The following is a 25986-nucleotide window of genomic DNA, read 5'->3' as shown; positions in this document are numbered from 1 at the left end:
GGCTAGGGCGGGACGCTGCGTGGGACGAGGCGGGGACAGCAGGCAGGCGGACAGCGTGCTGGTCGGGTTGGTGGACAGCTGATGGTCCGCGTTATTAACTGGGGGGCGTTCCTACTTGCCTTGTAAACCCCGCCTCCCACACCTACTAGTTCTCTCTCCTGTTTGGCATCCCAGAGATGGTCCAAAGTGATTCCTCAGGGAAGAATAGAGTGCAAATCACCCGAGCAGGAGCTGACGAGGAGCGGAGCCGCAGTTTGCCCAGGACAGCCTCTTTAATTGCGCGTAATCTTCCGTTTCATTCATCTGAACGGAGGAGAAGACTCTGCAAATACAGACACGGAGCGAAGGAGTGTGACGCGTGTTTCATCTCCTTGGTTTTTCTTTCCCACCGCGGACTGTTTGTTGCAGAAAGTGACATTTTGCTTGTGTTTTTGTCAGCTGCACCTTGATCCGGGGGACTGTCGCCAACTCCGTGCAGCCTCTCATCCTGCGCTTCCCCTTTCATCGTTCTCAGCGTTGTTCATCTTCACAGCTGCTGCTTCCCACTCTCTCTCTTTCTCTCTCTCTCGTGGAGTCGCAGACATGAGGTGCAGCTAACCCTGAGCCGACAGCTCCCCTTTTTCCTTCCACATGTCGCATCTTTTGTTTACTTTGAGAAACACGCGCAACTAAACGCCAAGTGAAACAGACCACGCCACTTTGCTCCTCTGACAGCGCGATCAAACAGACGCAAGAGGAGGGGAGGCACGGGAAAAAAAGGAGGGAGCCCAGGAGAGGAGGATAGAGAGAGAGAGGAGAGAGCGCGTGAGAGCGACAGCGTGAAGGTGCGTTTTGATGTTTGGCATCCACGAGAGCATCCAGAGGAGTGGGAGTAGTATGAAAGAAGAGCCCATGGTGGCCGGGATGAACGCGGTTCGGACATGGATGCAGGGCGCCGGAGTGCTGGACTCCAACACAGCCGCCCAGAGGTGAGCCCGAGGCGGCCTTGGCGCTGCGCTGCTCCGTGGCGTGGAGACCGGGCGGGGTGGGAGAGAGAGCGCGTTCAGAGCCGCGGCGTTAAAGACGGAGCGCCTGTGTCACTTGGGGCAGCACGCGTTCCCAGAGGACGTAGAGTTGGATAACCACCGTTCCTGCTGGCTTTTTAAGTTTTTAGCTGTCAGTCCAACATGATATAACGCTGCATGTGGCTCAGAGTGGTTTAGCATATTTGTGGACGCAAAGCACAGTTAGCTCCAAGCACTGCTTGCGGGGTTTAAATGAAGGCTTAGATTCACTTTAGTGAGTGAAAAGTGTGCTGAGTGCGTCTCACCTTACGGTGGTTGTTTCTCTTCTTTGGTTGTGATAAAGAGTAGCTTACTTTGTGCATATTTTGATATTTTTGATACAGCTTGAATTTAGGAGGGCTTCTTTTCTCTTAAAACAATAAAATGAAAATATTTAGGCCTGTAATAAATCAAGTTGGTCATGGTAAAAATATAATATCTAACTTTTATTGACAACAGCCATGAAAGCAATTTACTTTCCAAATTATGTTTGTAATGTAAATTAGTACAATTAACCTTTTGGGCCTATAGCTTAATATTTCAACTCATTTGTTTCATTATTGTTAGTTAAACTATAAAAGGCATTTGTGCGCATTCGAAATCGGTTTTAATTAAACGATGTCTAGTTCGGGATTTTATCATCGGACAGTGACTAAAACATAAACGACTGTAGATTGTGTTTTGAAAGCAGATCTCTCGTATGTTGCATTTTTATTGAATACATTTTTTAAATTGCCTCCGTGGTGGATGGTGCTGGTTTGTGCTTGTGTCCGCAGCGGAGTGGGTCTTGCTCGGGCACACTTCGAGAAACAGCCGCCCTCCAACCTTCGCAAGTCCAACTTCTTCCACTTCGTCCTGGCTCTGTACGACAGACAGGGTCAGCCTGTGGAAATAGAGAGAACCACCTACATCGACTTTGTAGAGAAGGACAAGGTGAGTTTACACATTTCACACACACACACACACAAAAAGCATTTTCAACTCATGACAGGATATAATAAAATCTGTTCAATAAGCTTCTAATGCGTGCATTTTATTGGAACATTGACTAACGCAGTATACTGGCTGTTTAGTCTCCAGGCTTTTTTTAGATGTGGTTTCCTGAAAGATTTACACACTTCTGATTATTTTGGCTTCTCTTTATAATTAAAAAAACCCCTTCGAAATCAATTTTAACTCATTTATTTAAAGGTATAAATCAAGTGCATGAACGCTTTTGCCCCCAGTTGCCACTAATGACACTGAATGATATTTGTATGACAGTTCAGCACAGCGGGTTGCCTTATTCCTGCAGGTGTTGTCAGACACGATATTTAATTATCCAAACAAACATCAATATTAGTGTTTGATGCGTCGATCAGGTGTAATATCGATCTGTTTGAAAGTGGCGTTTAAAGTGAGTGTTTTACTTTAAATGCGTGTTTTATTTATCAGCCTTTTAGTATCGACTTGTTTATTATTCATTAAATCCAAACGTCCTTCTACAGTTGGTCAGCAATAACACATTTTAATATTATAGTATACACGATGTGATTTTATGAATATGTAATTAATACATATGTCATTTTTTGTATTATTACATTTGTTAATTGTCTGTAGCGACAATTTCCGTTTCCAATGTGGGTCAATAAAGTTGTAAACAGGCCTATTGGTCGAGAACGTTTTTCTCTTCTCTAAAATATCAGATGATATTATATTTCGTCAAAAATAAAATAAAGAAAAGTTGTTGAAGTTACAAACAGAACCTTGTTTTCTTTCTTTTTGATATAACGAAGTGATTTAAATGTGATCAGTCTAAATCAAGCCGTGGACGCGCAGTAACAGTCCCAGGAGGAGGTGGTTTTCTTGCTCTGACCGGCTCTGTTTGGCTTAATTTTCATAGGAAACGACGGGGGAAAAGACCAACAATGGGATCCATTATAGACTTCAGCTCCTCTACAGTAACGGTGAGTTTAGCCATCATTTTTATGAAGCAATAAAAAATAAACAATGACGAATACGCCAAACCAACGTCAGCAAATTCGGGGAAAAAATGTTTAAAGAGGTCACATCCTGTTTTGTTATATGTATTATTCTATTATTTCAGGAAACCTACTGTGTTATCTGTTTAGTAAATGCTTTAAACGTTGTTATCTACACATTACTTTTATTATTACTGCATTTCTATTTAATAATAATAATTATTATAAATATTATTATTGTGCTTGCTGCTTTGTACAGTAAAAAGATATTCTCCGATCAGCAGTAAACAAATCCGGGAAGCATAATACAATGTTTCTTGAACTCCCGTTTAACATTAATTGTTTTAGTCCTGGTGCCTTGATTGAATCATCGAACTGTATTGATTATAGTTCAGTAAACCACGGGGTTCTCCCTGCTTTGCACATTTTGAGAAAAACATCAGGGGAAGAGAAAGTAAATTCAATTTTTTGAGTTCCAAGCAAACTGACAGCAGCAAATACTGAAAGTCATTAGTATCAGTTTAGACTCACTTAGTCCACATAAAGTGCCTCAGAGGGGAAGTCAGAATAGATCAAACTTGTGGTACATTGTTAGAAGCTTTACATTTGACCCATTTCACTCTGCAGGAATCAGGACCGAGCAGGACTTGTACGTTCGTCTCATTGACTCTATGACTAAACAGGTAAAAGGTTTGCGCTAAACTACAGGGTCAAAGAATGAAACTGTGCATCGGGGAGTTTGTTGGTTGTGTTGGTTTGAATGTTGAATGTCCCCCCCCCCCCACCCCCCCCCCCCCCTCTCTGCCCCCATGCCTGTGTCTGAGACCCTCAACTTCAGCACAGCACAGCCAGCTTGATAAACGACCTGTCTTACCTGTGGAATACATTTACAGAGGCCCAGAAAAGTAGAGGACATGTGTCCTCATACTCTACCTCTACCCCAGTCAGTGCGGATGGTGTGTGTGTGTGTGTGTGTGTGTGGCTCTGTGACTGTGTGGATATCTCAGTGAGGTGCAGAAGCGCTTGTGTGTTAGTGTTAGTGTTTGAGAGAGACAGTGATGCATGCCAGCTCACTCTTTGAGGACCTTGACCCTCATTTCCTCAATGTGAAACAGAACAAACTATCCCAGAGTGTGTTATGGCCAATTCAATCACACAACGAAATACAGAGCAGCACATGTGGGCTGGCGCACACTGAGGGAATTCGCCGTTCGGACGACTTAGATACGATGAAAATAAGCCTCTTCGACGCTGTTTTGATATTGGGTCTTTTGTTTTGCCAATTCAGCCTCTAGTGCCATTAGGCTTGAAGAGAGTTTGCCTTAGAATGAAAGGAGTAGGAGGGGATGTTGTTTGTGTGAGTGTGTTTGTGTTGGCGTGTTTATCGGTGTGTGTGCGCGTGCATGTGTGGGTGCGCACGGTGATCACAGCCCTGGAGAGCATGTTGAGTGGGGTTGGAGGGGTAACCAGACTAGATTTTTGGACGCTGTGCTGCATGGACCAGATGGTGCACTATACTCCAGTCTGGCAGCCCAACTGCTCACTGTACACAGCATATAAACATACGTGCACGCACAAACACATATGCACACGCAGAAGTACACACATGCACTGGCACACACACACACACTTTTTCTCTTACTGTCTCTGTCAGAACAGAGCGTTCCTGTTCAGGAGGACCGGATTCCCACGACACACACATTTGCCGGATAGACAGCACTACTCCCAGATGAAAGACACACACTTTTCTGTTTTTTTTATTTGCCCCCGCATCACGGCTCACTTCTTTTTTTTTTTCCTTTCAGCATTCCACACATGAATAAAATCTAAATCACTGTTATTTGAATTTTCTCTCCTTCCTTCAGGCGATTATCTATGAGGGCCAGGATAAGAACCCAGAGATGTGTCGGGTCCTGCTGACCCATGAGATCATGTGCAGGTAAGACAAAATGTTACTCTCACATTGGCGACGTATCTGTTGGTGTAAAGAGGGGGCAAAGACACGAGGAGCACCGCTAAATTACAATAGAAATCTTATCATTTTCCTCAAAGTGGGTTGGGGAAATGGGCCCTGGCCTATTTCTGTTAGTAGGGATATGTGTGTGTGTGTGTGTGTGTGTGTATGTGTGTGTACATGTGTGTGTGAGTGTGCATCCCTCTCATGTTCAGCTAATTAGGACAAGGAAAAGCTCATTACTCAAACCCATCCTCCTTAGTCTGTGTAATACATGCAGTTTGCTGTGTCCTGACAGTGAGCTATGTGCAGAAGGGGACAGACTCGGATTACACATAAAATACAGACACGCATTCTCACACACACACATGTGTGTGATGTAGATCTTCAGGCCTTCGCTTGCATTTACAATCAACAATAGCATCATTTAGCCATTTAGAAATCCACATAGAGCCAGTGGCAAAGTGTAGCCACTTCCTGGTTATCACACAAGGCAATTTAGACCACTTGTTTTCATATGCTGGAGGAAACGGTCGAGATCAGAAATCTGATCTGGCTCTCCAAGCCTCCCGTCCTGAGGGACTCAAGAAAGTAGAGGGGGGGAGGGTCAATCTGTCTCCCCCCATTCTCTCCGCCTCTTTTGTGTCTTTCTCCATCTCCTCTCACATGCACACACGTAGTCAGATGCAGGTACATGCAGACAGAGAAGAAACGGTCGACAAGATGATACTTTTTGGGGGAATTAGGGGGGGGGGGGGGGCTGACGGCACACAACAACACTGTTACATTGTGCTGCAGTCAAATGATTCAGAAAGGACTCGTCACATCAGTATGCAACCCCCTTCTACCCAGCATGCACTACTCCCCAGGTCCAGTGGGACCACTCTGTGACCCACTTCTGAAAGAGAGAGAGAAAGAGAGAGAGAGAGAGGCGGGATAGAGGGAGGGGACGAGAGCTGAGGAAAAATAGAGAACATAAGATGTCTGGTTGTGTGATGTCTGACAGAAATGGAGCTAACCTGAGCCCTGGAGGCTAATTCAAGTTTGTTTCCAGCCCCATTCAAGCTCCCTGCTTTTGCTCTTCTCCTCCAAACTTCTCCTAAAATCGCCCCGCTGATCTCAACTACTGTAGCGCTAGAGCCCCGGTCTTACCTCGGGAAGCCCGGCAGAAATCCAATTCACGTTGCTTCTTAAACTCTGCCAAAGTCTCACGCCCTTTTACTCCTCTTTCTCTTTCCTGTATGCTCATCTGACTTCCTCCTCCTTGTCTGCGATGTACCTTATCTTTATTTCTCGGTTGTTCACATGTCTGTGACTAACTCCCCTTTGTCTCTGCCCCCACCGCAACCCTCCTCTCTCGCCTCCCTGCAGTCGATGTTGTGATAAGAAGAGTTGCGGCAACAGGAACGAGACCCCATCAGACCCTGTCATCATCGACAGGTAAGCAAACTTTGCCCTTTGACCCCGGCCGGGCGTGACGCCGCGCTGTCATCGCGAACACAAACACAGCACGTATGACGGCCGATGGGTGTGAACAGGAACTGTGTGCAGAATACCCAGGCAGCAGATGTTGCAGAAACACACTACTGGTGTAGAAAAAAAAAAAAGAACGACGAAATTTCATATATATTTCCAGTGAAGTAAATGGATAAAAGCTCTTTCCCACATGCTATTTGGCTGAGAAAACACAACCTGCAGGCATAATAAAGCAGGCCACAGCTTGTTTAATGTTTGCGCAACCACAATCGTATCTCTGCGCAAAATGTGTGAAACACTAGTAAATAATATTCCAGCGGTACGTGTGTGAGGTGGAGGAGCAATCACGGAGCTGAGCTCTGCTTCATGTGTGGTCAAACAGTGTTTGTGTGGTTGGGCTGATGATTTAGCTGATGAGCAGTTAGGTTTACAGCGTCAGCCTGGCGTGTGTGAGTGTGTGTGAGTGTGTGTGCTTCTGGGTATAAATCTCACCCTGGGCCGGGTGTGGTATACCGAAGCTTGCCTGCCGCTTTTGACACAGACGGACACACTCCTGCAAACACACACTTTTCTTTGAGTGTTCACCTTTCTGCTGCCGTCATTAACTTCCTCTGACAGATGCAGCAGCTCGCATGATTTACGGTCAGTCGGGGGGGGGGGGGGGAAGAAAAGCCACAGATTTACGGTCCAGCCTGTGCGTCCATGTAGCACACGTGGACACACAGTGTGAGGGAAATTATTGTTCATACTTGAGCAGTTGTTAGAGCGTTCAGATTTAAGGCTGAACTTTAAGGGATTTTTCCATAAAGTATTGCCTCTTCTGACTGTGTTCAACCCTTCCAAACAACTGCATTATCGCATCATAGGTTATTTAGGTTTTATGCAGGATTTGAATTTGTCACATTCGAGTGTATTTGTGAGTGTTAATGAGGCAGTGACCTGTGCTACCCGATGAACACAGCTGTCCTGTGCTCGCTGCTGCAGTCAAAAGCTACACTTTACCTGTGTGTGTGTGTGTGTGTGTGTGTGTGTGTTTGTGTGTTGTGTGTCCATGTTGTGTGCGTGTTTGTGTGTGTGCGTCACCCTCGTTCCGCTCCAGTGAAGCGGAAGGCCTCACCTCAGCGCTCCCTGAGACAGCTGCACCCCACCACGTGGCCTCAGACAGCTCGCCTGCCCATCACTCCGTGCCATATTTCAGATTTTTGTTTTTCGTGTGTGCATACTTGTTGAATTTCTCATGAGTTAAACTTTCCCTTCGGGTTTTGCCGCAGTTTGAGCAGAACCACCTTGGTGAAACAGGCTGATCTCAGCTTTCCCCACACTGAGCATGTGTTGTGGCCACTGGGCGTATTCCCCCGACGCCCAGTGGCTCAGGTGTGAGGGCAGCATTAACGAACAACAAATTAGAACAGGGGGAGGGAAAACAACAGCAATATCTCTGTTTTCCTCTCCAGCGAGCACTCTTTCTGGACAGGAAAATAGGTCAGGTGAGAGGAGAGCGAATGGGGGGGTTACCTTGCTTTAAAGGGGGGACTGAAGGGGAATAACGAGAGGAGGGTTCATACGTTTGCTCATTTAGTACCAATATATTCTTGGCAGTTGTAATAATCAGGGATTCATAAACAAACAACTCTGAGGGTGAAACTGACTCAATTACCACGAGTTCCCCTCCTTCAAATTCATAAAGAAATACCATCAACAGCCTCTCTCCACCCTTGAAGTTGTTTAGTTCGTTAAATAAGGGCTCGTTAGCTCTCTGCTGTTTCGCAGAGATGATTAGATTTTACAGCCCTAATTAGCTGGGCTAGCTCTAACTCTTCTGGAAGAGTAATGGGTCTGATTGCCTAATTAGCTCTTTCTCGTTAAGATGGGAGAAACAGGCCACTGCAGCAAAACCGCAGGAATGAGGAAAAATAAAGTCAGCTAATGAGAAACTTATTTGATTGTTAGGAGAACAAATCTGGTCCAGTGTGGATCGGCAGCGCTCTGGGTACTGTACTCGCTCACCGAGAAAATCTCCCTCACCCATCTCTTTATCTCCCCTGCTGTCTAAAAGCGAATTTGTTTGGGCTTTATAGCGTCTGCAAGGAGCAATACGAGGCAGATTTTAATTATGAAGGATATTTCTTTCGGCTACGATAGCAGAAAGCACTTTAACATTTCTTAGATTTTTACTAGAGTTGAAAGAAACACCCCCGACAATCTGTCCTGTTTTCATGCTGCTTTGGTTTGGGACTGTAGCAGAGCCATTCAGTTTCATATGTAGCGTTGGCATCGCTGACTGTCTCTGATTTTCACAATCCAGCTGATCTGAATCAGTCAGTCCTGAAGATGAAGATAACATGTGCCATATTTCATGCATTTAACCTCCGAGGTGGTGAATTCTGAGAAATTCAGTCAGACCTTGGCAGGACGTGTGGTGATCTGTGCTTGACACTGGGCAGGGGGAAGCAGCTGAAAGGTGAGAGGCTTGTGTGCGCCTCTCTATATCTTCCCCGGGGAAACATGTGTGGTCCACTTTAGCCTCTTACAGAGGCAGGATAAAATGAGGGGAGCCCTTAACCCCTTCCAGCAACTCCACTTCCATCACTCCTGGTTAGTGTGGGGTTAATCACATGCAGCTACTGCTAGTCAGTCTATCATGTGCCTGGATGGGCCTCAAATCACAAGCACATTTGCCTCTCACCCGTGTAGACCTTTGCCATCTCTCTGCATAGCTTTTCTCAGATATGTCTCCCCACAGAACTGTTTTTGTTCATTCATTTGCTGCAGCCATCTAATTGTGGACTAGTATCTCGGCCCTCCGGCCCCATGTGTCCTCTCCTGTCTTCTACCACCTGTGTCCCGTGGCCCTTTCCTGCCCGGCCAGCTCCCCCAGGCTTGCTGCAGGGTGTCCCCCAGGCAGGGAGAGCCTCTCTGGAGGGGGGAGAGAAACTCTCTGTGACCACAGATAAGGATCCATAGCCCAGCATTTCCCATGGTCATCCTTTCCATTGTGTGTTTGTGTGTGTGTGTGTTTGGGGGGGGGGGGGGGGGGGGGTAGTTTACATGCACAGCCGATGTTATTTCAGGTTTATAGCTGCTTTTGAGTGTGTGTTTGCGTTTGCACACACTCCTGCAGCCCGCCGTTGATGTGGCCCATTTCCTTGCATGCGTGTCTTTGCTTGTGTATCTGCATCGATGTTGGCTACTTCCCCGGGAGAGTGTGTGTGTGTGTTGATAGAGGCCATTTCCTGGCTCGTGTGTGTGTGTGTGTGTGTGTGTGTGTGTGTCTTGAGTGAAGAATGTCGGGCAGGAAGTGCTCCTCCCGGGGAGGATGATGTCATGGCCGACAATTTCCTGTTCTGTGAGCCGGTGGAACGGACTGACTCTCAGCTTCACGGTGGGTAGTTAGTTAGCCCTTGTGGACCTGTTTTTGTTGTTTCTCCGGCCCGCCATGGGCCTACACCTGCTTCGGTTTCACACTAGATCACCCGACACATCTGGAAGGAACAAGGAAACTTTGCAACGTCGTGAGGATTGCATTTTCCAAGCTGATGCATTTTGCTGCACAGCTTGTTTGTCTCTCTCTCTCTCTCCCCCCCTCTTTGCCTACCTCTGTAGTGGGGAACCCCCTCATTGTTTTGGTTGTTATGTTTGGATGCACTTCCTGGGGTGAGAGGTCATGTGTTGCCTTGGCTGGGCTAACGTGCGCTAGTGAATAATGTATGTCATTGACTTTATGTCAGCCCTGCCAGCCCCCCAAGCCGAGCCCACCCATGTTTAATTCATCCATCTCATTTGTGTGTGTGTGTGTGTGTGTGTGTGTCATTTAGAGGCCCAGTCTGCACCTGTCCAGCCATTAGCCCCCTTCTCATTTGCATTTGATGCTAATGTGGTTTACTGGCAGCGCCTTCCGTCCCCTCAGCTTAGTTTCACTTTCATATCCATGACTGTGTTAGTGAGAAGGTGAAAACACACTTACAGTGCAGCTATCCTACATTCTTCTGACTCTATCTGCTGATGTGTCTGACGTCTGAAGTTTGAGGTCTTCATTAGTTCCTCCTTCTTTGCACGTCCTGGGTCTTTTTTTAATTTTGTGAAGCATAGTCATTCATTTCCTTCTCTATTCTGCTTGTTTCTCTCAGTTGGTTTTTCTATTGTGTCTTCGTCTCCCTATCACTAGCTTTACATTTCCCTCCAAGAGAAAGAGAAGTTGGAAACATGAGTTTCCCCTGACAGTATCTCTCTTTTGCTGTTTCTCTTTGTGGGAGGAGGGATCTTTTCGGCATGGCCCTTTTCTTTTTTGACATTTTTAGTTCTTTCTCGTTGATGTTTCTTTTGTGCAGTCTTGGTGTGGGATGGGGTGTGGGGGGGGGGGGGGGCAGCAGCAGCTGCATTAGATGTTATGGGAGGACTGGCCCTGAGCTGGTTGTGGTGTTTGTGCAGGGCTGAGGGGCAAAGAGGCAGAATTGCTGGCTCATCGATATGCAGGCATAACTCCCCTCCCTCAGGTGTTGGCCGCCTCACAAATCTGCCTCACACACACACACACACACACACACACACACACATAGACCATACACAGTACACAAATACATATGCAGAAACACGCATGCGCACTTATAAGAATCCACAGGCGGGCAATATAACGTAACTGACACACACATACAAACACACACATTGACCTGCAGCTCTCTGCATCTGTTTGGTTGTGTTCTTTCTTCCCTGCGGTGGTCCCCCCCCCCCCACCACCACCCCCCCAGGGTTGGAGGAAAGCGCCCCAAGGGAAAGACGGCTGCGTTGATTGACAGCAGCGAGTTTGGAGGTCGAGGAGCCTCTGAAACTGCGCTGCCTCTTTCTGTCTCATCCAGACCTTCAGCACTCTCAACACCAACAACTAACTGGCTCGCTTTCTGTTGCGAACAAACCACAAAGAAAATGAACACGTCATTCTTCGAGTACCGTAAACATGGGTTTGTTTCCATGATATGAAATGTCAAATTAACACAAGCTGTTTTTGTTTTGTGGTGAGGAAACTCGGAGGGAACACACTGAAAATAAGTAGCTTGTACCTACGTTTGTGTGTGTGTGTGTGTGTTTCTGTTTTTAATTCTTTCCCCAATAAACCAAACATAGCTGCTATCACACTTTGTAGGTAGTTAAGATAATGCTCCCCAGCTGAATGCAGGTAACAAACTGTTTATTAGGGCATAAAAAATGTAATTTACAAATGCCAAATCAGTGAAAAGTTCTGGGTTTCATGACATGAGGAGTTTGGCGAGAGCTACTGTAAATAGCGCTGTTGTAGCTCTATTTCTTTTCGGCAAAGTGCTTTGTCATCACTGCTTGACATTCCCTGCTTGACCTGGCCGCTCTCCTTGGCCGTTCCCACTGCCTTTTGTGTCAGTGTTTGTTCTGTCCCAGAATGAAGGGGTTTGGCCGGCCACAGCTGACCCAAATGAGTAGCGTCCTACTTCGAAGAGCTATTTTTATGACAATTTGGGTGTTGGAAATTGCAGGAGATAGAGATAGAAGAGGAGAAATAGAATGAAGATATATTTACCATACGAACGGTCTCATGTGTGACGTGTGAGAGCGAGCGGTGCTGCGAGTGAAAAAAGGGTAACGTGTTCCAGGATTTAGTCCGTGACTCGCCCTAGAAGATGCGCTCAATTTGCTTTTCAAATGAGGCGTGAAGAGCGTGAGCGTGTGCCTCTCGGTGTGTGATGCTATACATTCGGACGTGCATGGTTATGTATGTGTGTGTGTGTGTGGGGGGGGGGGGGGTCGCTTTGTTTTCTCAATGCTCTGATGTGTGTGGACAGTCGAGCGCACGGCCCACTAAGTGCTCTCTCACAGCCAATGTGTTACATGGCCGCCTGTGTTGCTGCTCGTAATTGAATAGACACAGCAGCTCCTCTCAGTGAAGGATACTCGGGCCTCTCCCAGCAGGCTGACACAGTGTAGCTCCCAGCCGCCCTGATCCCGGCCCTCACTGATGATTCATTGTTTCCTGATTATTCCTGCTTAGTGAGAACGCAGACTGCACGCCTCATACCAGCTCCATATACCCCCCCCCCCCCCCCTCCCCTCCCCTCCAACCTATAGCGTCTCACCTCCTACAAGTCAGTTTCCCTCCCAGACCCTCTTTTGGTGCTTTACCTCAGCGCTGCGGCCCAGGATGTAAGTCCAGCTGTCCAGGATGAGTGCTGGTGACCCGCTGCGCCCGAGCAAGATGTATAGTCTGTTGATTGTTTTCCATCAATCTGTCCAGGAAGAATGGATAGCTGGCCAGGCGCTCTCAGTTTCACACGCCACAATGGAAGGAAAACCCATGCACGGCGTGGTGGGGGAGATGGGGGAGACAGGGAGGGAGAGATATGGAGTGTGATACTGGTGGTGGGACTCTGCAACACTGGAATGATCCTTTTCAGATATTCTAAATTATTTTATGTGAGATTTTGCTGTTTTTTTCCCCAGCTGGATGGTTTTGAATTTGAATTATTTATTTTTTTTAACACTCATACTCTGGCACCTGTATAGGCTTTTTAGTTACCATATCATTATATCCAAGTTCAACCATTTCACATCTGCTTATATATGAGTTTTGTGACATTGAGCTCGACTAATTTGAGCTGTAATGTTAAGAGACAAAAGGAATTCTTCAAGGGAGTATCTCTGCCGTAATTAAACGTAAGGCAGCGACGTCAACATGCAGACAATTATGGTCAACAGCATGGTTCGATCAAAGGGACGATATATTCTTACATTCCTCATATATTCTTTTTTACTTTGCATTAATCATCAGCCAATGAGACCCGAGCACATGTCACTGTTCCACTTCAAAAAGCCGAGCTGAATTTAAAGGCCTTTGTTTGTGTTTATGTAACTGATGAGGGGAGACAAAGTAAGGCGTAGGCAAGCGACTGAGACACTTTGTTGTTTTACACCGCCTCAGCCCCTTTGTGTGTGTGCAGCTAGCGTTGTTTGTTTGTTTACCGAGTGGCTTGACCTCGCCGGGAGGAATGTTCACTCGTTTCCTTTTCTTCCGCGTCTCCTCATGCGTTTGTCTCTGTGATTTCTACATCCACGTGCCTCTTCTCTTCATGTCTCCTTCCCTCTCTTACCTGCCCCTTCAGTCGATGTGTCTTCTTCTTTGGTCCTCCCACTCAAAACTCCAGATTTAACTCTGACGGTTCTTTTTTTTAAAAGTTAATCACACTTGGAATCGTCCCCCTGCCTTTGAACGCTCTTCCCCAGCAGCGTGCGCTTGCTCGATCTCTGCGTGCGGCGCGGCAGACAGCCACGCTAATTATCCCGGTTATTGGCTTCTCCAACACAGAGGCTGTGATTTACATGAGGTGACATTCAGTTCAAACGTGCAGACCTCCGCAACCTTTTTCTGGAAAACAATTAACAGCGCCACTTTCTCGTCTGCCTCCCCTCCCCTCCCTCCCTTACCCTCTTTTTCTCTCACTCCACCACTCCCTCTCTCTTTCTCTTCCTCTGGCTATTGTCTTCACACAAGAAGATTTACTGCCAAAAGAGTGAGGGGCGTGCAAGGAGTTGAAACTGTTGGTGTATGTTTACTTTCTTGTTCATTGACAGTCATTATTGGTGCTAGAGATAGAGTAAAGCTGGCGGAGGTATTAGCTACGCTTTTGTGGGATTGTAGCTGATGGTACTGCTTAAATTGAGTCACATTTGCATCATAGAAGAACCCAGTTAATGTAGCTCCTCCAACGTTTCTGCCACTGACCCCAGTTAAATTCACGAAGCGCACTGTGCTGGACCGACATGTAGCCCACACGAGGCACGTTCAAACACAAAGACAAACTTACAAGCGTGCCGTTAATGCAGCGCGTCTCTCTTCTGTCATGACGCCCGTGTTAGCATGACAAGATGTTTACACACACAATCACGGATGAAACGGAGATGAGAGGAGAGGAAAAAGAGAGGAGGCGGAGACGTGTATGGACTGCTTTCCTCTGCTTGACAGGACAAGGCAAGGCAAGTTTATTTGTATAGCACATTTCAACAACAAGGTAATTCAAAGTGCTTCACATGAAACCATTAAAAGCATAAAGGCAAAAGTAAAGGAGATTTAAAACATACATTGAAACAATAATTGATGTCTCCCTGAGACATTACGCTCAGGACAGTCGTAACAGTACCCCACTGAGAGACGCAGAGAGATAGATAGACAGACAACAGAGAGAGAGAGAGAGAGAGAGAGAGAGAGAGAGAGAGGGAGAGGGAGAAATGTATCCGAAAAGGAAAGATGTTTTTTCTTCCTCTCTGAACTCAACCACATTCTCGAATCAGGAGTAAAACAATTAGATCCACCCGCTTCCCCTTGTCCCGCAGTGTAGATTACAAATGAGCAAACCTGGCATTTATCACATCACTACAAACATTTATTAAAGCCGGTTCCCCTCTAAAGCTGCAGAGATAACAGTGGGTAATTGCAGAGACTGGCTCTATTAGTTAAGTATGCCTAATGTCACTGCCTCAGAGCATTAATGGACGCCGTAGTATTATGTTCCTGCGCTCATTACCACCCCACTCCCCTTCAAACAGATACACACACACACACACATGTATATCCACACACCCTCTCCCCCTCCATTGACCCTGCAGCAGGAGTCTGTGCCACTCTAATGAGAAATGGAAAACACTACTCCGCAAGCTCCAAGACACACACACACACACACACACACACACACACACACACACACATGTACGGACACACACACATACACTCGGCGGGAGCCATTAAGAGGGGACAGAGGGGTACAACAGTATAATCACACACGCCCAGGGAAACAATTGTGCCGTTATCAGAGTGATCACATTATAAAAGTTTAATAAACACCAAACGGCCTAATGGTGAATTAGCCTGCATCTGCCCTGTGTTGTGCCAGGCTATAATTAGTGATTTCACAGAGACAAACAAATGTTTTTAGCCAGAGCTTTTCTCAGTCAACAGATTTTCGGTTGGGCACACATTATGTGGGCTTGTCCAGAATTGAAGGAAAATGCGCGGGTGGTGGTGATCTGTGAGTTGTTGTTTTAAAAAATTTTGTTTATATTCTGCGATCTTGACTCCAAAAAGACACCAAAAGTCACACAAACACAGAACCACTGACAGCAGAGTTTGGCTCAAGCCCCAGTCTGGTTCTCTAAGTGGCACTTGAGATGTGTATGGAGAGAGGGATGGGTGCTTGAGATTGTTGAGGAGGAGGAGAGAGTGAAGGGGGGGGGGGTGATGGAAAGAAGAAAAAGAAACAGGAAGAGGTGGCGTTGAATGACGTGGAATAAGTTAGTCAAGAGGAGAGGGAAAACAAAACTAGCATTTGTGTGTCTATTTTGATACGCATGTACGTGTATCTGTGTGTCTGTGTGTGTGTGTGTGTGTGTGTGTGTGTGTGTGTGTGTGTGTGTGTGTGCATTTGTATGCCTGTGTATGTGGTAAAATCAATGTCAATCTATAATTTACAATCACAAGGACCTATCACTTTTTATAGGGCCTCCATCCTCACTCATCAATATTACATCAGGACCCAGACTCTTACTGTGAGGGAGCAGGAGGGTGAGAAAACGGCTGAGGAGAGAGAATATGGCTTTGGTCCAGTGTGTGTGTGTGTGTGTGTGTGTGTGTGTGTGTGTGTGTGTGTAAGGGGGTAGTGGGTGGAGGGGGATGAGGAGGGCATCTGCTGAGGTTGTAGAAAACATTGCTTCCAGCATACACAAATGTGCAAACGCATACCCTACCTCGCATGTGTGTGCGTGTGTGTGTGTCTGCATCTGTCCGACTGCTTTTGCGCGTGTGTTTGTGTGCGTGTGTGTGTGTGTGTGTGCGTGCTTGCCAGCTGAGTGACAGTTTAGTATTGATCTGTGGGAGGCCCTAGTGTCATTAGACCCAGTATGGACCAGCAGGCACACGTGGAGGTCAGGGCACGGAGTTTGTGCATGTGTGTGTGATTGAGTGTTTGTGTGTGTGTGTGTGTGTGTGTTTGGAGGAGTGGGGGACCAAGTGTTCAGTAGTGACAGGCTCAAGCCTCTGAAAGAAAATCAATCGTGTCATAAGAGGAAGGTTTCCTCCACCCTCCTTCTCCCTCTCTCTCCCCCTTCCTCCTCCTCCTCCTCCTCCTCTCATCCTCTCTGCTCCCCTTCTCTGCCTTTCTCCCTTCATTCCTCTCAGCTGGGAGATCATCTCCAGGCCCCCTCCATTTACACCTTTTTACCACTCCTTCTCCGTATGTTTTTGAGTATCTCGGCTTCTCTGCCCAAAACAACACACACACACACACACACTTGCCCAGGAGATGACTCTCCTGGGTCAGGATGGGGGGTTGCATGTGTGATGTGTGGATCAATCCGAGGGGTTATCCTGGCAAAAAGATGCCATTAGTGACAGACCTGATCCTGGATCAGCCCTCATTAACTAAAAGGGCACAGGGGCTATTTGTCCAGATAAAAGAAATGACCCCAAACCAGGGCCAATTAACTCAGAGGGCAGAGACCAGTTGAATTGATGGCATGCATTGTTTTGTTTCATAGAAGTTTGATTCGAACAGAAGCTGATTAGACTTTGTTTTATTGTGAATTTAAGCTTGTCCCTCAGTTATTTATCATTAAAGATGAGCGCACACACACGCTCACACACACGCACAGGACAAGCCTCCACCTGTTCTCCTCTCTCGCCTGAGGGGACTAGTATGGTAGATAACAGTTTGAGTGGGCCTGCTGCAAAACACTAATCAGACCTAACACTGCCTAATTAGCACAGAGTCCGCTGATTGGCTTACAGCAATAATTAACACAGGTGAGAATAATTAGCTCCCCATAGACCTGTTTGTGTGTGTGTGTGTGTGTGTGTGTGTGTGTGTGTGTGTGTGTCTGTGTGCGTGTGTGTGTGTGTGTGTGTGTGTGTGGAGGATGTTATTATGCAGTCTTGGTCCCCAGTGAGACTGAAGAGGCAGAGAGAAGAATCAAACTCATTACTGAAACCAGGCCAACCTGTGTTAGGTGCTCTGCTTTCCCACACCCAGAAAATTAGCCACAGAGAGGCCTCCCATCTCTTTCCCTCTCTCCCTTTCTCTTTCTGTGTGTGCTTACTATCTCTCCCCCCCTTGCCAGTGACTGTAGGTGCGTTTGAGGAATCTCACCGCGAGGTGAACCTGCGAAGATAAGATGAAACACAGACACGGGGCATCTTTGTGTCATATTCTGCCACTCTGGTGCTCGTCGTCTCTGTTTCATCTGGCCCTCTCGCCATCTCTCGTCTGAATAGTAAGAACAAAATAGCGGGGAAGAAATGTTGGCAAGGCCCGCCTTCCTCTCTATATAAAAAGCTTGAGCTTATAACCTCTCCATAAAATTGTATACCGTACACTCAATGAACTACTACTTACCGCCTGGCTGTATGTAGAAGATACTGAATCATGCTCTGCCAACGCCTCATGCCGCTTCTCTGAGAGAGAGAGAGAGAGAGAGAGAGAGAGAGAACGAAGGAGATAATGAGAGAGCCTGAGAAGGAGAGACAAAGACAAGAAAAAAAGGGGATAATGTTTTGCTGGGCCGTCGTTCATCAGTCTGTAAGCAGCATGGTGTCCTCCATCACGCTCTCCCTGGTTATTTTTTTGCCAAAGTTCTGCTTCTTTGATCAAGCCAACATCACAGAGAAGAAGACAGGCACGCAGACATGGAGAGGGGGTTAATATTGGAACACAATTGACGGCTTGTCACTTTTAGCTCCGAGGCACCGGCATCGCCGAGTAGTTAGTTAGGTACCGGAGAGGGAGGTAGATGGAGGTAACACACACACACACAAACACACACACACACACACACACCTCTGAGAGCTTTTCTGTGCTAAATAAATAACAAGCGACGATGTAAATTGGTGTTTTCCTGGAGTGTGTGGCTGCTTCTGGGATGTATTTTTCATGTCAAGACGTTTTAGAGTGGGTTAGGAGTGCAGGATGTATGGATAATGAATTCAACTACCCCCCCCCCCCCTACTCCAAACCATGTACAAACACACAGTTTTGCTGTCATGCATATATACGGGGAAAGGGAGTCGAATATTCACCTGACCACAGGTGCATCGCAGCATTAATGTTAGGCACATGTAAGCTGCCCCCACTTCCCTGTCTACACCATTGTTCTACACTCACCAGGGCCCGGGGAGGTGCGGGGGGGTGACATCAGCCGATAACCACACACTAGTAGACACCGTGCGAGGGGAAAGCTCATTGTTGGCTGACTGATCTCTAGCTTCGCATTGACAAGCCCCACTCCGTGTTGCCGTGATTTGTTTTTTGTTGTGTTCGCTCCTGGTAAACACTTGCCTCTCAAAACGGGCTTCTACTACCTCTGTCACACCGAGGCTGTCGGCGCAGCGCTCAGCCTGCACTGTACTCCACATCACACCGAGCCGCGCACACGCTGGAGATGCATGCACGATGCCGAATGGCTGTACTCAAAGGCAGCTTAAATGCATGTAAGAGCTGTTAAAGCAGTGTTTATGGGAGGCATTTGCATAGTGTTCACAGCACTTTCCAGGTCCTTTCTGCTTCCCATACACACACACACACACACACGAGCTACACTTTTCCCCCTTGAATACTCTCAACATGCCTGCCTGACTAAAGAAACAAAATGAAAGAAGGTTGATTGAGGCAAAACAAGGAAGGTTGTTTTTTTTTCTTCATATTTCCTGTTTCAATAATTAACATGCATGAGTTTTATGGCCGCTTAAGATGCGATCAATTATTCATTAACAGCATGTTAATTGCATCCACAGTCGTGAATATTTAACCAAACACTAAATCAATGGGGTCGAATGAGCAGCAATATGGACATTTTATAAGCTTTGCCAAAATTAGGTTCGGCTTTAATGAAAACGGCAGACAGCACATTGGTGAGGGAGAAATGTGAGGGAAGAACGGACTTCGCGAAAGATGAGAAGCAGATGTTTAGAAAGCAGACGATATGAATAAATGCAAGGTTGTCGACTCGTAATAGCAGCAGTGACTCTTAGCCTTTTCTTCGGCTTTGTCTCTTTATTCTCACCATCTCCTTTTTCTCAAATGGAGAGGATGTAATCTCTTCATCTGTGCCCACTGTAGCCAGCCTTTTTCGCTCTCAAAGACTCCAGACTCCTTTGTCCTGGATCTTTGTGTGTCTGTGCAGCTCGTGTGTGTGTGTGTGTGTGTGTGTGTGTGTGTGTGTGTGTGTGTGTGTGTGTGTGTGTGTGTGTGTGTGTGTCACAGCGGTGTCTGGACGGTGACATTTCTCTGCTTGGATAACCATCGCGCCCTCTGTCCCTCTGTCCCTCCAGCCATGACGCAGGGTAATGTCACCTGTCAGTCTCAAACTCCTACTTACAACCACTGTCCCCCTCGACTCCCCCACCCCACCCGCATGGAACACCACCAGTCCGCCACCCTCTCACCCCGACCCTAACTGCTCCTCCCCTGGACCTCACCTGGGAGACAAAGCCTTCTCCGTCTCGCCATTCCCGCTGCTTTTGTCTTCCTCTCCAGTACCTCATATGACTCCATATCCTACTGCTCTTTCGCTGCCTTATATCCAAATGGCAACTCACCCCTTCCTCCCCCTTACATTTGCCCCCAGGGCTCCAGAATATGGAATGGGAAGACAGCTAATATAGTGAATGGGAAAGTCAGGGGTGGGAAGTTGACTTTTTGTCTGGACCCCAGTGCTTTCTGCGCCTGTTTTCAATTACTCTCCCGGCACAGGCGGGGTGGAGGTTTATGCGTTATATGGGAATGTAATTGACCATAACTGCCCTCTTAACATTATCCAGGTGTACTAGCTGAGTGTGTGAGATTAGGCCCCGGCTCTTGGCCGTTATGGTGTGTATGGACCGTCTGTGTGTGTTGTTGTTGATGTATTTATACCCTGCTGCTGTGAGGTGCTGCCCATTAGCACCGTATTTAAAACTGCCATTTTTTTCCTTGTGTGTTTCTGTGCATATGTGTGTGCACGCTCCCACTACGTGTCCCTTTGTGTATGTTTCATCATTCATCTGCCTCTGTGTGCATATAAGAGTGAGAGGGAAAGTAAAAAAAAAGAGGCAGGATACAGATCCAGCCTGCTCCAAGGGGGGGCCTGACTTTACAAGGACAAAGTCAAAATGGGCCTATTCACAAGGCTGACACACTGTGATTTGTATGTATAGTGCTGTGCAGCCTGCAGGGCACAGCCCAGGGGCTATCACAGACACCCAGGCCAGTGCACAAGCAGTGAGGTGGTGGAGGCGTATGGGGAGTGTGTGTGTGTGCGTGTGTGTGTGTGTGTTTAGAAGAAGAGGATTGTGTGTGTGTGTGGTGGAAAAGAGAAGCATCAACAGGCTGTCAATCACACCCTGGCCACAGCCTGTCACTCCTCGATAGAGCTCGTCCGGGGGAGAATGGGAGTCCCTGGGACGCTGAGAGGATAAGGGAGGAGGTGGAGGAAGCAGGGAGGAGGTCTGTCCGTCTCAGTGACTCGGGCTTGATTTGATATTTGATACCGAGCATGTGGCATTTGAATGCAAATCTATTTTGATTGTCCCACCGTCTGATAGGGTTAAGAGGAACCTATAGGGGATATGCATGTATGCATGTGTACCAGAGAGAGCTGTTTTCGGAGACACATACAAAATGATGAAGGGAATTATTCAGATAGATTATATTACGCACCAATTCACTCGCATCAGGCGTTTTTTTTTCTCTAAAAGCAATATAAAGACATTTAATTAGAGTATATATACAGATAGATAATGGGTCAGAGGTTACAAAAATGTTTTGTGCAGGTATTCTTTTCCCCTTGTGGTTAAAGCGGTTCTCTTTATGTGGACACACTTGGCAGTGTGTGTATGTATACATCCTGTGCATTGCTGTGTGTCTGTTTGAAAACGTGAGCATGTGCAGGATAATTATTTTGCCCGCATGCATTTGGAGGATTGTGTTTAAAAGCAAGTATGCCAAGTAGGCAGACAGACAGACAGAAATATAGACGGGCGGATAAAGCTGGTATTACCGCAGTATGGAAATGCGAGGCTCAGTTCCCTCCCAATTAGAGCAGTGACTTCTGAAATGCCATAATACCCATTAATTAGCAGGCTGCTATTTTCTCAGTGATATGGCTAATTAGTCTGCGAGGCTCTACACTATCTGGACCATTATTATTGGGTTGAAGCCATGCAAACACACTCTCGCACACACACTCTCTCGCATTCGAGTCGACGCGCAAACACCAGCGTTCATATACATACCGTACGGGGGGGGGGGGGGGGGGGGGAGATGCACGCGCAGCGCACGTTGCAACAATTTCCCACAGTTGAGTGACCCTAATTTAAGTGGCAGCTATAGCACAGCATGAGAGAGATAATGGCCAAGAAGGGGATGTTGATGAACAGGTACAAACTGGCCGCGCTCTTCTTCAATGTGCTTGTCATACCGTGTTATTATAGACTGATAAAAACCCGGCTAAAACAGCTGCACCGCTCGTCCCCCCCCTGTGAGAAACAACAGGGAGACGTTTCAACCCCCTGTAATGACTTGGCATGTGTGTGTTTGGGGCTCCCTCCGCCTCGACAGTCCATCAGTGTCTCCCGTCGGACAGACAGGCCACTGACACAGCACCAAGAGGCCGGGGAACCTTTTCAATCACTCCGTCACTTTTCCCTCTCTGTCAGGTGGCAGAAAGCTGTGATTGATCTGTTGTTTCTCCACGCCGGTAAAGGACTGGAAAGAAGTTGTGTTTGGCGGAGAAAAAAAAGAAAGAAGGTCTGGCATGTGTGACAACCACTTTCATAAGTTTATTAATCATCTTCATCAATAATGCAGCCCCGGACCTGCTGTTGGTTGTCATGCAGTGTGTGTGTGTGTTTGCATACATGCGTGCGAGCGTGTGTTCACACCCCTCACAGCCCGATGAACTTCATAAGTGTCCCATCACCACTTTAATCAAATTACTTATGAACCAAAATTGACAGTTTTCATTAATTATAAAGGATTATTCTAATTGCGATTCAAATTTATTCATTTAGAACAGACGGCATTCAGTAATGTTTCAGAAAATTTGCATATTAAATGGAGAGGGTAGGTCATTAGCTATGCTAATGTATGCATGCTTCCTTATTTTGTGATTGGTGGGCCATATGCAGCAGGCTGGGGGTTTGCAGGTGAGGAATCTAGAAGGAGCTGTAATATGTTTGATAAACACCGAGGGATGCAAGGCCAAAACGCACACATGTGCACACACACCAGCCAAGCCACACGTCTCTGTTCAGTATCAGTCTCCCTCCGCCACACACACACACACACACACACACACACACACACACACACACACACACACACACACACACACACACACACACACACACACACACACACACACACACACACACACACACACACACACACACACACACACACACACACACTCTCTCTCTCTGTCCTCACATTTCTCTCCCACTCTCTGCTTCCATGTTGCTCCCTCAAGACTCATTGGAGGGAACAACTTTTCACCCGAGAACAAACACGGCACACTAATTAAGTTTCTGATTTCTGATCCTGCTGCATTTAGAAACATAACCTTGAGCCTGTGCACAGTCATAGTTATGATTTAATACGGTGCTTAAATGGAACAAAAAGAACTTTTGCAAGGGGCACATTCATCCCCACAATGTATGGGGCTGGCCCCGGGTTGACACAATGCTCTTTATCAAGCTATATATAGTCGATGCATTATGCATTAAGTTTAACATGTGCTTAAATCAACACGATTCAATATGAATATCAGTCTTCAACTAAGGTAGAGAGGAGAACAGTTAGGGTAAATGACTGCGCGGGGAGGCACGCAGGCAGGCAAAGGCACCCGGTCTCTCACACACACACACACACACACACAAGCACGCGCGCGGTCACACACACCCTTCGGCTGTGCGCGGGCGTCTGCAGGCTGATGACAGGGCCATTATTCACTGGTCAGTCCCACGAGGGCAGGGCTTGGGCTGGACAGGGTAGCAGCATTTCCCAGCATGGCAGGACAGCGCTAAGGTGAGAGGGACCAGGACCCTTCATTACTCTCGTGGTCTGGGGGCCTGGAGCCTTTCTCTCCCCCCCCTCTCCCTCTTTGTCTCTGTCTCCATCAGATTAATGGACCAGGCCCCGACAGAGGAAGTGTTTCAATCAGCACCGCCTGCCAAGCTTGTCCATCACCCAGACAGCCTCTTATTCATCATGGCTTTGATACGCACACACACACACACACACACACACATATACACACACGCATGCAGATATGTTTATTTGGTTGCATTTACCCCCCCGGTGCTGTGGTGTAAAGGCCACAGGTAGCGATGTTATCAGGCAAGTTGTTGAACCCAGTTCACTCCTTTCTCCCACAAGCGACTCATTGGCTGTCTGTCAATGCTCCCTGCACGATTTCTCTCAGTTGAATTTTGAATGATCCTTTTCGGATGAAATGGATGAAACACAATTGGTTAAGTGTCTCTGGGACTTCTGTCCCCAAGCTGGGATTGGAGCTCCGGCTCCAGGGAAAGCGAGGAGCGATCTCTCCCAAGTGGGGCCTCTCCCTCAGCGGCGCAGCGTGGATCCTCCCTGACCCACCGTCTCCCTCCTCCAGGGTCCATTAAGAAATATTTAACAACGGGGCAAATTCCGCTGACACGACATGAGCAGATACAGACGGGGCGGAGGATGGGACGTCGCACGGAGCGAGCTGGAGATGAATTTTTCAGCGCAGTGAGATGTTCTATTTGAATAAATCATGACATTTAAGATAGACATGAGGTCAATATAGAGGTGCTCGCTGCTACTTTGAGGAGTAGCACTCCAAAGGAACGGAGCGAAGTGTGTGTTAGCGTGTGCGTTGGTCTCACTCTCTCTGTCTGCGTGTTTCTGTGTGTTCAATATGTGTTCTGCACATTTTCTTTTATGTTTTGTCTTTTGGATTCAATATTTGCTATCTGATGTTGGTAAGAACTGGATGTTTCTCTCCCAGTAAACTGGGCCACCGCAGCCTGTTACAGCCTGGTGTCAAGGCCCAGGGCCAGGCCCAGAGACAGACCTGGTTCTGGATTATTAATGTCCCCCCTCTTTGGAGGCAGGGCCCCCTCCTCCACCCAGTGCCCCCCTACACCCCTGGGGTCAGCCTGCATGGCTCCTGGTGCAAGGCCCCCCTCATAAATCTCCCTAAATTAGTGTGTGTATGTGTGCTTCCACGCTTAAACATATACTGCAGGCAGGGAGGACAGGTCACCACGAAAACAAGCCAGTCAGGCTCTCGGTTGAAGTGTCAGTGATGCATAGCGGAAAGAGCGAAAGAGTTTCAGAACAGAGAGAGAATACGAGAAGTGAAACACAAGGGGAGGAAAAGAAAATACACAAAACTCTGAGAGCGCCTGACTTCACTTAAAGTTTGCTCGCCTATTTGTCACACGCTCGTCTTCCGTTGTAACATTATATTTGCTTACAAATATTTACATTTCATTTGAGCTCGCCTCTGACTTCATTAGGATCGATTTCCTGAACAAATCTCGACGCTTAATTGCAGAAATGCAGGGTCCTCCATTCCTCTACCTGCCTAGATTAGTTCAACGTGTCCCACGGTGGTAACAGGCATAAGGAAGTGCTGTTGTGTCACTTAGTTAACCCCCGAGACAAATGGCTCCCCTCCGGAGCACAGTGAATTACACACCTCATGAAGCATATTATGAGGCAGACACAGTGCTTTTCTTCTGGAGATGATCTGTGCGGCAGAGATGGATGGAGGGAGAGGGAAAGGAGAGGGCTGAGTTATGGCGGCACCCACAGCCATTTTTACAGCGCATCGGCATCAGAACAAAACAGAGAGAGGAGGGGCAAAGAATAAAGAAATGAGGCACAAAGATGTACAGCACAGTGTGCAACAAAAGGCTGAAAAGATGAATAAACTAGAAGTACAGAGGAAGAAGAAAAAACACACACAGTTCTAAAGTTATCCGTGTTGAATTTGACAAGGAAAACAACTCTTTACCTCATTTGTTGCTAATGTTGGAAAATTATTAGAAAATATAACAGCATTGTCCCTCGGAGGCTTCCTTGCTGTTAGCTAATCGCGTAGACAATCTTTATCACCACAGTAATAATATTTAGATGCTACAGGGATTACTTAAAAGTTGTGTTGTAATTGCTTTCCTTGTTGTTGTTTTTATGGGCAGAGGGTGATTTTGTGTTTAATTGCTCCAAAGTGACAAATAATGCCCCTTACGATATGATGAAAGTGTGCGATCATTAAATTACTGCGGCGACCGGCTGCATGTGTTTATTCATTCGGCTTTTTTCCGCTGTTACAAATTTATGCCATGAGGCTTCAAGAGGCCAAGCAGTTATTTACACAAATTCACTTCCACAGCCATTCCTGGATTTGGGGATAATTACGTGAGAGCAAAATGGTTTGATTTCATTTAATCCGGCCGACGCAGCAATTTGCAGTGGTAATATTTGTAGCTGTGGAGTCGGCACAGTAAAGCGGCTTGAAATTG

General features: G+C 46.9%; 1 protein-coding gene across 3 annotated transcripts in view; it reads left to right on the top strand.

Moving 5' to 3' along the window:
- Nucleotides 1-266: 266 nt before the first annotated feature.
- LOC306777329 (transcription factor COE1) overlaps nt 267-25986 on the top strand; it is a 53411-nt gene continuing 27691 nt past the window's right edge. For all 3 annotated transcript variants that reach the window (XM_079268399.1, XM_079268398.1, XM_079268400.1), the window contains exons 1-6: nt 267-968; nt 1820-1976; nt 2926-2989; nt 3632-3687; nt 4870-4943; nt 6330-6398. In XM_079268399.1, the coding sequence (XP_079124525.1) occupies nt 835-968; nt 1820-1976; nt 2926-2989; nt 3632-3687; nt 4870-4943; nt 6330-6398 (554 nt within the window). In that variant the 5' untranslated portion in view covers nt 267-834. The remainder of the gene's footprint in view (nt 969-1819; nt 1977-2925; nt 2990-3631; nt 3688-4869; nt 4944-6329; nt 6399-25986) is intronic.

The sequence above is a fragment of the Melanostigma gelatinosum genome (assembly GCF_949748355.1).
Source record: "Melanostigma gelatinosum genome assembly, chromosome: 5".
Classification (NCBI taxonomy): domain Eukaryota; kingdom Metazoa; phylum Chordata; class Actinopteri; order Perciformes; family Zoarcidae; genus Melanostigma; species Melanostigma gelatinosum.
Note: the sequence above shows the minus strand (reverse complement) of the source record. Positions and strands in the feature narration are given on the sequence as shown.